The sequence below is a fragment of the Gymnoscopelus microlampas genome (assembly GCF_963454915.1).
Source record: "Gymnoscopelus microlampas genome assembly, chromosome: 5".
Lineage (NCBI taxonomy): Eukaryota > Metazoa > Chordata > Actinopteri > Myctophiformes > Myctophidae > Gymnoscopelus > Gymnoscopelus microlampas.
This window is the reverse complement of record NC_139942.1, coordinates 26,987,743-27,000,664: the sequence shown is the minus strand read 5'-3', so window position 1 is coordinate 27,000,664 and position 12,922 is coordinate 26,987,743. Positions and strand designations below refer to the sequence as shown.

At 40.1% G+C, this 12,922-nt stretch overlaps 2 protein-coding genes across 4 annotated transcripts in view; one reads left to right on the top strand and one right to left on the bottom strand.

Moving 5' to 3' along the window:
- Positions 1-827: 827 nt before the first annotated feature.
- Positions 828-10,901, top strand: bokb (BCL2 family apoptosis regulator BOK b). 2 transcript variants are annotated; one of them, XM_084057171.1, is made up of 5 exons: positions 828-1,097; positions 1,734-2,079; positions 3,153-3,281; positions 8,254-8,417; positions 9,597-10,901. In XM_084057171.1, exons 2-5 carry the CDS (start codon positions 1,851-1,853, stop codon positions 9,720-9,722), a joined length of 648 nt encoding a protein of 215 aa, XP_083913297.1. In that variant the 5' UTR covers positions 828-1,097; positions 1,734-1,850; the 3' UTR covers positions 9,723-10,901. The 2 variants fall into 2 exon arrangements, with proteins under 2 accessions (XP_083913297.1, XP_083913296.1); XM_084057170.1 differs by having other exon boundaries at positions 1,710-2,079.
- The window catches only part of thap4 (THAP domain containing 4), a 4,914-nt gene continuing 2,885 nt past the window's right edge, over positions 10,894-12,922 (bottom strand). Inside the window, exons 4-5 of one of the 2 annotated variants that reach the window (XM_084057172.1) lie at positions 12,646-12,749; positions 10,894-11,773 (exon numbers count right to left, since the gene is read on the bottom strand). In XM_084057172.1, coding sequence (XP_083913298.1) covers positions 11,657-11,773; positions 12,646-12,749 — 221 coding nt within the window. In that variant the 3' untranslated portion in view covers positions 10,894-11,656. The remainder of the gene's footprint in view (positions 11,774-12,645; positions 12,750-12,922) is intronic. The other variant, XM_084057173.1, reaches the window with a different exon arrangement.

Genomic DNA, 12,922 nt, shown 5'->3' with positions numbered 1-12,922 from the left:
GCTGTTTTGAACAGTCTTTGAAGGTATACGATGGCGACGAAAAATAATCTCAAGGTGTACGCCGTACACAGCATCTGACGGTAGAACACACCACTGCTTTTGATTGATTGATTGAATACTTTATTGGCAGAACGAAGCACAGGAAGGTACAGTTCAATACAAGGTCAGCGAAGAGGATTTAACAAGCCGGTGTAGGTGGTACTCACACCGGCTTGTTTCCAAGGGTCCTTGGCTGAAGTGGTTTTCCCAATGCAATCTTACGGGAGCAGTACTGCATGCGGACGGGGGTTGACTGGTCACAGGCTGACTAAATAAGCGATTTAAACGCTTGTTTCAACCCGTCAGTTAGATTTTCTTTTCCGCTAAAAGTTAAAACATCTGAGAGCAGAGAAGACGACCTTTACATTTAGGATACGATGTGGGGAAAAGGGTAAGACTCATGCACAGTGGGAAATATTTGAAAATGTCCTGCCCAACAGGCACAAAGCTGTGTGGGAGCGGTTGCGGAGGGAGGGAGAGGTTCCAAATGGGATTAGTACAGGGCTAATATAGCCTACAGTTTGGCATGAAAGCAACAGGTGGCCCGGAACATAAGCATATATAATCTATGTTTTTGTTGTTATTAAATATAATACATCACTAATGGTTAACGTTATATAATTATTTTGTTTTATATTTTGAAATAGGCCAGCTGTAGAACTTGATTGTGGAAGGCCAGAGCGCCACCTAGTGGTCTTCTGCTGGTTCCATATTGATAATGATCAGGAAGGTGGAGCAACAGGAAGGCGTTCTCTGTCTTCAGATCGAAACTCATTATCCTCATGATTATCCCACGCGTTGGCTTTACAAGGTAACAGAGAGGATCACAGTTCTCTCTGTGGAATGCGACACTCCTAACTTTGATCGAATGGGATAAAATAGGCTGAATGTAGTTTTCAGAGCATATTTCACATTCGCGCGGACAGTTTGTTGTGGGACGGAGTTGGATTGTAGAATTGTCTGTTCTTATTTATGTCTTACCTCCTCAATATGGTCAAAACAAGTCAAATCATTCATATCGGAAGAGTGGACGTTTGAATTTGGACAAAATGTGCAAGGTAAGTGCGACATGTCCTTCCCATGGCGTTGACCCATAGCATAAAGTTATAGTTATCTTCTAGTGAATTATTATGCTATGTTTATTTATTTCATACAGTGTAGTCTACGCTGTTCCATTGCTCTTGCGCTCTATAGATCCATCATCCGACACTTTCATGAATATTTATGTACTTGTTTGTTGCATAATCGAAATCTGTTGCAATATCTTGCTGTTCACAGCAGCATGTGAGTCACTATAACGCCTATAACGCCTCCAGTATTATTCTTATATAATTTTCAGTTCTGATTTGGCTTTACTGTCCTTAACACCCACTCACCTTTGTTTGGGGGGGGGGGGGGGGGGGACCCTGTGGTAGCTGCAGGTGTGAGAATAGTCTATTCTATGCAATAAGTAGGTTGATATAAACATGACATTGAATTAACTTTTTTTATTTATTTTATTTTTTTACGTATTTTGTGTTTGTTAAACATTTGTATTCATTCATCCTTTAAGGAAATGAAAACCTTCAGTAACATACTAAATATGCGTGCAGAGTGAATTGGGCTACATAAACAAAATGTCCTTTTGTCTATGTGTAATACAGCTTCCTTCTCTCTGTTTACAAAATTAGAGTTTCTATTCCTCTTCCTTGCAGTCAGGAGACTGTCATCGGTGTTGACGCTCATCCTGCTGAGAGTAGGAGGGGTACTGATCAGAGGAGGCCAGGCCTTCCCTGGCCCAGTCCCAACACCCACCACCACCCAGTAGGACCATGGATGTGCTTCGGAGGTCTACAGAGTTTGCTGCAGAGGTCCTGGACGTGTTTGACCGCTCTGTGACTGAGAAAGAACTGGTGTCCCAGTCAAAAGTGCTGTGTAGAGACTACATCCACTCCAGGCTGACTCAGAACGGGTTAGGCTGGTGCAAAACTGAACTGAACCTTGGCCTTCCTGCCTCGAACACAGCAGTCGCTGAACTGTCAGTGGTGCTTCTCTGTCTTGGTAAGAGCTTACAAATCCAGGATTATATTGTTATGAAGATCGACAACAATCGGTGTAGGCGAGCAAGGGTCAATAGAACAAATGGCATCTGTTCCAGGGTGTCCTTTAAAACTCAAACACAGGCTGGTTGACATTTAAAGAACACTTGATTCTTTTGTTATTCTGGAAATTCTAAATGGGTGAAATTCACTCATCTTGAATTTAAGGTCAAAAGTGAGTGACCTTTGACCTTATAAGTTATTGGTTGGGGTGGGGCGGATCTATACTGAATGTTTTACCCCTGTCTATCCATGATTTATTTGCCATATAGTTGTCATTAGTTTATGTCATAGAGGGCTCAAGTAAGATGAAGTTGTCCCTGCATTTTCTGTTCCTTTTATGTAACCTTTGGGGAGAGTGCAGTGACTAAACATACTTGATTTAAACACACACTTTCTGTTGACAAAAGTGCCGTAGATGTTCCTAGCTGTTATTACTAGTTCCATTTTGAGAAATCTTAACAAGAACGGTTACATTTTCACACTTCTTTATGGTGCAACACTACTTTAATGTTGTACAACACAAGTGAACTGTGGCAAGTATTTGAGCACTCTACTACACAGTAAAGTACTTACTTCTGTGAACTTGCTGTCTGTATCTCATTACTGGACACAAGCTAACTTCCATGTTGGCGTGTGAGAGCAGAGGATTATGTGAAGTTTGGTTCCTGGTCATTACAACTGAGATCTTTTTTAAAGAGGGTTTGACCCAGTGACCTAGACAGTAGTAGATTGAGCGGCAAATAGAGCGTGTGTGCGTGTGTGTGTGTGTGTGTGTGTGTGTGTGTGACATGCATTTGGAGCGAGGAGGAAGAATCTGCCTTGAGTATTGTAGGAGTACCATAAATCTGTATGCGAAGTTGCTTTTTGTAAGCAAATAGTCAAATGTAATTGAGAACATTGTTTGGGGTAACATATTTCATGATGGCTTGCTTAGCAATTCTAAAGGCAATTCTAAAGACTTGACTTAGTCAATGTTTAGGTTTTGTCCTTGCTGAAATAACATTTTTTGAATATTCTCCAACTGTTACCTAGGTGACGAGCTGGAGTCCATGCGGCCGAGTTTGTACAGGAACGTGGCACGACAGCTCAACATTTCTGTTACCATGGAGAGCATGGTGTCGGATGCCTTCATTGCTGTGGCAACAGATATCTTCTCCACAGGTATGGAAGCTGTTGTAAACATACACAAACACACCTAGCGAAGGAACAGATTTAAACATGACAAAGTCTCAGACATGGCCGATCCGTCACACTGACGCAGTTGATGATGATCACACTCACAGCGTCAGTCCCTCAGACCCATGTGCCAGGTTGGGGCATGCTTCTTTAAAAAACACTGTGTGGGTGTGATTCAAACAGAGACAACTGTGTGGGTGTGATTCAAACAGAGATGAGCTGCTGTTCTTGTATAACAGGGAATCCTTCATCTGAAAGACAAAGGCTGGCTCTTTGTTCAATGCTTAGCTTATAATAAACTTTATTAATGGAGCACGTATCAAAACAAAATTACAAAGTGCTTTACATAAAACTGAAATAAATGACAGTGCTTAGATGCACCCACTTATAGCTTGACCAGATTGCATCAATACTAAGTTGGCAGTATTTTTTGAGGGGGTTGGATTTAATTATCCAAATTTGTGGTTGCATAAAGGACTAAAAATACAAGCATTCAAATTTCTTGGGTTGATTATATGATTATTTAATGACATTATCTCTTGATTTTGGTACATTACATGACTGTTCCACTGTGTTTTTCTTTTCTTTTTTAATATATTATATGTCGCATATTTATAGTCTTAACATCATCAGCCAAATGTGATGTTATGTGTCTTCTTACTGTGTGATGGCCAATGTACTGCTCATACAGTAGAAGGATGACAAGAGAAATTACTGGTTATTGGGTCAGGTTATCGCGGCGCTTGCGCGCTATGATCTTGTATGTCTGCTATTTTTTTAATAGCCAAAGACCTCTAAAATGACACAGATGCGTTCCCGGATTGAATGGGTTAAACAGCTATGGTCAATTACCTGAACCTATCGGATTGGAGCAGGGCCAAATGAGGTGATTGAGTTGATTGCTCATGTTTATCAGTTGAACTGTCATTTTAAAACTCCTGTAAAACAGGAAAAAGCCAGGTCTTATGCACACCTGATGAGCTCAGAGACGCGTAGGCAAGAGGTGCGTAGGCAAGGATCAGACGTCAGAATATAATAAAATGACCCGCACACCGCCTGCACTTGCACAATAAGGCCAACTTTATTTAGGCAACGTTTCGGTCAATAGACATTCAAGCATCAGATGCAGGAAACGCTAAGAAAACTAGCGTTATTTCTGTTAAAAAAAGACCATCTTTTTTTTGTAATTTACCTGCAAGGTTCCTGATTCTCTAACCCTTTCAATATGTGTTTGGTTGCTATAGAGATATGTAGATTACAGTGGTCAACTTTAGACGGATAAAAAAAAGGAGCAGCACAGTGTTTCTTTTTGTCTGATGCAGATACTGTTATTTGTAAACCCGTGTGATAGCTGTGATTAGCTCTAAATCCAGACAGGTGCAGACTTAAAATCTACTTGGCTTGATAGAAAATACTTGCACTGGTTGTTTGTTTACCAAACATTCCAGGATTTGTGCTTAGCAGTGCAGTTTGGAGATAGGGCGGTATTTATTCAAAGTCTCAATCACCACCTTTTTGCAAAGGAATGTCATGGGCCCTTTTCCAAACACTAGGAAATCTGCTGCGCATGCTGTGTTAACAATGACTACTGTATATCCCTCATGCAATTGTCTCAATCTTTGTCATTTACTGTCTCACACGCAGAATGACCTTTGGAATTTCCACACCAACTCCACTAGTGGGCACATTTTGACGTAACAGAGAGCCACATGAATAGCTGTATTCTATGAGTTTTTACGATGGATTGGGTGTTCCTGGTCTGCATAGCACATTCCTGTGTTAATTTAACACAGAGTGAAGTTCACTCTCAGGGTTTCACTGAGAGAACAAGAAATAAAACTTGTCACCATGCCTGGAAAGATCAAAATAAACAGGACTTGTTTTTTTTAGAACTTTTTAGTGTTTTGGCTGAACTTGTGACTGTTCTGACGTCACAAAGGGGGGTAATTTTTAGAGCAGCCTGGGATTCCTTCTGAAGAATAACAACCACTTGATCTCATGGGACTCAACAGCTACAAAACTGGCTATTAATAGAACTATATTCATCAGTGCTAGTTTTCCGTGCCATTCAAATGTGTTGCATTACTGTGCTTTATGATCCATTATCTTGCCTCTCAAGTGCTTTATAGTAACATTTAACTCTGGGCATTCTGCAAATCAGAGTTGATGCTTTCACTCATCGAACCCTGGCGTTCCTATTCAGGCCAGGGCATGTCATAATAGGCGAACATTCTGTAACACTAGCAGATCTACAAGCTCACAACACGTTGCAACCTGACGCATTGTGAGCTTGTAGATTGGCTGTTTTCGGCTAAGATATTTGGTGTACTGTAGAGGGATAAAAGGAGGGGACCCCTGCTGTCAACTGAAGTATCCAGGTATAGGGTTTAAGTGGTTATGTGAACCTGAACCCAAGTAAACAACATGGGCAATAGTCACGCATGTTTTTTAATTCGTTTTTTTGGCTCATCAAACATAGAATAGAACAGAAGACATACATAAAATATTAACCCATTTAGACCTGAGACCTTCTATATCCTAACCTAAGTTTTCTGGAAAAACGTGATTTATTCATTTAAAAAAATGATCAAAAAAATAAATCATTTGCTATATACATAGCAACATCTACAATAACACAGATGCTTTCCCGGATTGAAGGGTTTTCCAGGTCTAAATGGTTAACAATAACTACATTTGTATAGCTCTTTTCTAAAAGTGTTTACACAGCACATGGCAAGCCTCTGGCCCATTCATTCACCTCAGTGTGCTTCCTACTGTACCTCTCATGCTTTTTGATCCCTCCCTTCTCGTTTTCTCCTGCCTTATCCCAGACAATCTTGTATCTATTCTGGTCTTGCTTCTCAGTAGGGAGTTAAGTGACCTGGCTGCCTCTGGGGCTACAGTCATCTTGTTTAAGCTTACCCAGAGTCTCATTAACCTCTACACGACTAGCAAGCACAGGATGCCCTGGTTCAGCACTAGCAAGCAGAAATCAGGGTACAGACTGTCCCAAAGGAGGTTAATGCCATTAGGACCTATTATGCATCATGGACAGTTATCCCTGCTGGCCTGGAAACGGTGCTCAGAAATGGTCAGTCATTCATCCTGGTTTATCAGAACTTAAAGGACAACTTTGTTTTTTTACAACCAATGTTTATGTTTTAGATTGTAATTAAAGTAAATAAAAGATGAGTGTTAAAAATTTTAAATGTACTGCTTTCTATAGTTTTAGCAATTTTCACAATCTTTTTTTACAGTGTTTTCACAGTGGGCGGGGGCATTCTGTCCGGTGGCTAAATATGTATTTTTTTAACACATTAACCCGGCGTTTTCTTTATTATTATTTACAGTAGCTCTTCTAGCCCCCAATAACTCACATCTGGCCATCTCAGACAGCCGGACCTTTTTTATTGTGTAAAAAAGGCATATTTAGCCACCGGACAGAATGCCCCCGCCCACTGTAAAAAATATCGCAAAAAAATGCTAAAACTATAGAAAGCAGTAAATGAAAAAAAAATTACACTCATCATTTATTTACTTTAATTACAAGCTAAAATATAAACCTTGGTTGTAAAAAACCAAAGTTGTCCTTTAACCCCTCATGGATGTATTCTTCATTTAAAATGGAAATTTCCCCTAAAATATCTCTTGTGACACAAACATCATAATTTAAACACTTAAACCCTATTTCAAAAATAGCAAAATAACCAATCTTATCTCTATTAAGGTGAAAGAAAAACACAATTAAATAAAACAATATAACATATATATGTTTTGTTTGGGGGGGGTCATCAAAAAAAATTGAATAAATCTTATTGTCAAAAGATAAAGCATATTTTTTTTAATTCATTGCCCCAGAATAGAAAAATGCAAAAGGCAGGAGCCTTATGAACATTGACATTGAGTGTTTTGCTTAGAGACATAGCAACCATTGTTTTGTTCTGTTCAGTTTACTATGGTCATGTAATATGGTAAATACATCTTATCAGCTACAATAATACAAATGTATCACCAGCTTGTTGAGTCAAATGGGGTGTTGACCATTCATTTCAGTACAAGGTCCATTGACCGCCATACATGCTGTACCTTGGAGTATGCAGAAGTAGAATTTGCCCTCTTTCCAGGAATCCACTCTTATCTCTTATCAAATCACAGTCTGAGGTGAAGGGAAGTTTTTTTTTTTTTACTGACGCAGAGTAGAAACGGTTATTGGAACATGCCATGACCTTGAATTCAAACTCTTACAGTATGGGATTGTTTTTAAAGTGATTACAAGTCAGATATTGTCTGCTTACTTGGTCAAACTCTGGCAAATGCCCTGGCATGTTCTGTGCATGTTCTGTGAGCTTCCGTGAAATCTGCCATCAACAAATACTTCATCAGCATCAAGCATTGCTAATAATAGTACCAAATATGTCTAACAGTGACTACTCTTCATGCCAAATCTAGACACGATTAATCACTTTGGGGCACCAGTGGATCAGGAGGTAGAGTGGCTGCTTGGGAACCGGAAGGTTCCCAGTTAGATCGCGGGCTCCCTCTGAGTTAGTGTCGAAGTGTCCTTGAGCAAGACACTGAACCCCTAATTGCTCCTGGTGAGCAGGCCATTGGTGTATGAATGTGTGTGTGTGTGTGTGTGTGTGTGTGTGTGTGAACTGTGAATGGGTGAATGTGATGCACAATCATTGTAAAGCGCTTTGGATAAAGGCGCTATATAAATTTGAGCAAATTTGAGCACTTTGAGCATGTCATTATAGGCGAACATTTAAAAAAATGACCAGAAATCGTTGTGAGCATATAGATTAGCTATTTTCACAATTGTGGGGGAGATTATTTTCTTCTTTGTGTGGAAATGTTTGAAAATAGTGTGAAGTGGTTAATAATGGCACATGCACTTCTGTTGACACCTGACATAACACATAACCACCCAACTGACATCAGTTGTTCTTGTTTGTAGGTATTACATGGGGGAAGATTGTGTCCATGTTTGCAGTTGCTGGGGCTCTTGCAGTAGACTGTGTGAGAGAAGGCCATCCAGCCACAGTGCACATCGTAGTGGACAGTTTGGCCCAGTTTGTCCGCAAATTCCTGGTGTCCTGGCTGAAGCGACGTGGAGGATGGGTAAGAATATAAAACCATAAACCATCTAGCTTTCAGGATAATTTACAGGAAACATTTTGAGGAACTGTAGAACAACCATTTAAGGTATATGACCAATGCTTTAAATGTTGTACCCGTTTCCTTATAGCATGTCTATAAATCACATAGATTAAACCATTTGCCAATTTATCCTTGAGTTGAGTGCATGGCCAATCTATTTTACCTCAGCATTAGAACTCTTTAAGAATGTATTATCATTGATACTTTTTTTTTATCAAGTTCATTAAAACATACTTTGGCCATATATTGAATAAAATCCAAATATATACACAACAGGAGAAAATAAAATGTGTCCCTCTGTCTGTGGGGATTTGATGGGTTTCCAGTCACAATCTTTAGTTTAATCTCATACTCTAGCTAGATGGTTTCTCATCTTTTGGAGTAGAGCCTGATTAAGTTTCATAACCTGTTCCTTTGGGATTATAGAGAGCTGTACTGTGCATAGTTTTGGCCCTCCCTTGCCAACGCTCTTTGGATTGTCCTGTTGCCATGGTAACTTCTACAACTCACAGGGAATTTCACCCCTGGAAGTGCTTGTTTATACTGCCCTCTGCTGTCTAACAGTTAAAATTACACCCAATTGCACTATTTTCAGAGGCAGCACATATCATTGCTGTCCGGCAGAAACCAGCTCCATTTTGACACTTTTGCATTTTTCCATAAATCAGGGCCATTTAACACCCTTTACGTCTGTGTGTTGGTAAAAAAAATATTGAACCAATGAAAAGCATTACAAAACGCTTCTGACACAACCAGCTAACTCCATTGGATCCTCAAACTTTCTGCTAAACCAGCTAACTCCACCAAGGTGGAGTTAGCTGGTTTTGCTGACTCCAGGCTCCACCCCCATTTGACCTCCAACCTCATTGTGAGCTTGGAGGTCCATTTAGCTGTTCTTATCAATGATGAACAAAACCTCCCAACTCCAGTTTTTTTAATTTCCTGAAAAATGAACATTTTGGATTTAGCCGGTTTCTGCCGGACAGCAGAGATATAATAAATGTACTCTTAATTGTACCGTAATCTTCAGATGGCAGGGTTGTTCTGGGCTGAAAATCTGTTTTATTTAGATTCAATGTAATCCATGTACACCAGTGGGAACTGCACAGCAATAAAATGTCTTTGTACTTCCTTTTCCAGGGAGAGATAACAAAATGTGTGGTGAAAAAGGAGTCTGTCCCTGAACACCACTGGCTGTCGTCTACCATGGAGTCCTTCAAGTACTTCCTAACAACAGTGTATGTCTACATCATGAAAGAACCATGAACAAATAGACAGACCGCACAGGGGCTGTTGATAAGATGCTCACATCTCTGGCTCAAAGACAATGGAATGAGTTGAGAGGAGCGGCTCGACTGATGGGAAGGCAACTGGTGAATATCAACTCGTTGCTGAGTGGCCATCAATGATTGTTCCGTCAGCATCAAGCTTATCTCATATTGGTGTCAAGTATGTCTATACCAGTGACTACTCTTCATCCAAAGTTTAGCCACAGAAACATGTATAAACATCAGCATATGATTGACTCTTGTTTTTATTGGAGGTTTCTCTGTCACAGCAATTAAGTAGCACTCAAATACCGCTTGGATAAATGCTGTAAACAACTCCAGTGTTATAATTGTAATGCACTATGCCATTTAGCTTTCCAGAGGCTACGAGTGTTGCCCTGGCTTCTGATAAAAAGCAGACTGCTGAGGATCAGTTTGATTCTGTCTCAAATCTGAACCAAACAATTTCAAGTACAGATAAATGGCATATTTAAGTAATCTAATGAATAGTGTGGTCTGGCCCTGAATGGGCCCAGACCACACCATTCAGTTACATGCTTATGCAACAGAATGTTACTGGCAGGCACTTTGTGTTTAACATTTGCCATCAGCGTCACTCCAACTGTGAGCCCTGTGTTGGCCACCAACAAGGGTTAAGTATGTCATGTCTTATCACTTTATAATAAAAAGGTGGAGGCATTTCAACTAATGCCATATAGCGATATATTTTTCTGTATCAACCTTCTACATAATGGGTCATGTTTAAGGTACATGGTTGAGATCTCCTACAGCAAACATAGCTTCTCATCCCAAATATGAGTGGAAATATTGAAGATACTTTAAGAAACATAATTGATGTACATTTGGGTGCATCTCATTGCACAATGGGTTTGTGGCCATTGCCCAGTGTTGGTCAAACACTGCCATTCAGAGATTATGCATTTGGCCAAACACCCTGCAGGGTGAAAGAATGTCAAACATTTCATGATTTTGCATATTTAAAGCTGTAAATAGGTTATTTATTATTGTAGTAATCAGAGCCATTCTAGCCTACAGAGCCACCATTCTGGGTCAAAACACCATGATTGAATGTATATGCCTGTTGGTTGGCACTTTCACAGTGTTAAATTATTTTGTGTGAACCATTCCTTTTAAACTCCAAAATAAACTTTTAACAGAATTCACAACAGTTGAGTTCACTAAACGATGGTTTATTCCTTTATTCCACTGACCTAATTAAATATGCCGCAACCTCTGTAAAGTGTTATATAATGGCATTTTACAAACAAAAAAAAAGCTTATCTGATACAGACAAAGCTGTAATTCATAAAGATGAGATGACCTAAGTTGAGAGAACAGTATTGTAACAGCTGACGCATAGAATCAAGTACTCTTTGCCATGGCTTTGAAACATACAATAGCAGCAATGCATTGACTCCACAGGTAGAATAGTAAGCATTCCACTCACAATGCATAAGACACTAACCGTTAGTGCTTTAAATCTAAAAAAGAAAAAAAAGACCATGTCCAAAATACTTGTAAAAGCATGATTCATTCATAAGATTGATGTAACTTAATTGGATGCTGTCCAGTACTATACACTTAAGTGTTAAGTATGCAGCATTTATGGTTTTCCATACATAAAATGTAAAGTGTGTGCAGAATGTGATGTGCTTCAATCATTGTAGGAAGGTGCATTAGTTAAATCCTAAAGGATGCCCTGATTTTATACACTTTACTCATTTTTACTGCCTAAACAATTACTGTGCACATATTTGCGTTTGATTGCTAAGTTAAATGCCTTCAATCATAGTGTAGTGTTAACATGATCATCAGACCAAACAAGTGACTCCAGATAAATGCTATTTTCCGCACATATACAGTGTTATTATAGCAAAGATATCTGCATCTATCCATGGACTGACGGTTGAGTCACGGTACACGGTGGTAGGTGATGTGCAAATGCTGCATCAGCGGCTGTTTGTCTGTTGCCATGGAAACAGTCTGCTCCAGCTTCCCGTCTGATCTTATTTGGAACACTCTGGTGATCTGAGAGAAGGGTAAAAGCAGGTGCCCATGACAACAACATTAGCATACTTGCTAAATGCAAATCCAACGCTAGCTTGTATGACAGTTGAGTGCAGTGAGTGCGTTAAGAGAAAGCCGTACTGCAATCTATTCCTTATGAGCACCTACCATCTTACCCGTTTAGAGCGTTTAACCACACCCATATATGGAGATCTCTGTATCTGTCTGTCCCTTTTATGCCCATATATGCCCGTATATTGTAATGCCCATATATGGGCATATTGGTTGGATCGGCAATTCTGGACAACGAGATCCAAACTACTCAACGACACTGCCCTCCCTCGAGTCCTTGCCGCTGCACACGCCAAGTTTGAAGTTGGTCGGTCCCATATGCACACAACCATATCTGTGGCTCTGGACAACCGAATCTCTGCATCTGTCAGTCCTTGTCAATTTTATGGCCATATACAGTATGGAGATCGCTGATGTCATCAATATATGACCATATATGGGCATGCCCCCTTTTGTGCCCATATATGGAACTGATTGATTTGTTTGCGCCTGATTCCATGAGGACACATTGAAGTTAGACAACACACTCCATATTTGGGCGTAGCTACGTTGGGAACTCCTTATGTGGTTATGGATGAGTCATAGTGAAATGAGTGTGACGACATGGTCCGCCGGCGAACCCTTAAGCCACTTTTAATATAAGATGAATGTGGAGGCGGCAGGTGATGTTTAGAAGTTACCTTGTTGACAAAATATGTGAACATGATAATCATTAACACTGATGCTATGGACAATTAGATAATGTGGTACTCAAAGGAAATAGATAAAATTGCAAATAAATCAGAAACGTGTAATGTTGGATCACAGAAACATAGTCTGACCTCCTTTACATGTGGTTCCTTGGCAAAAGATGTTCTGGCCAGAGCCTGAGACTTGAGGTTCATTTGCAGTCCTGTGATCTCCCCTTCCTCGATCTCCACCAGGCCTGTACCACAAGAGAGACTGGCACTCAAAAGTGTGTGTGTGTGTGTGTGTGTGTGTGTGTGTGTGTGTGTGTGTGTGTGTGTGTGTGTGTGTGTGTGTGTGTGTGTGTGTGTGTGTGTGTGTGTGTGTGTGTGTGTCTCTCTCTATTGCTCTCAGGCTTATATAAGTCTTAGG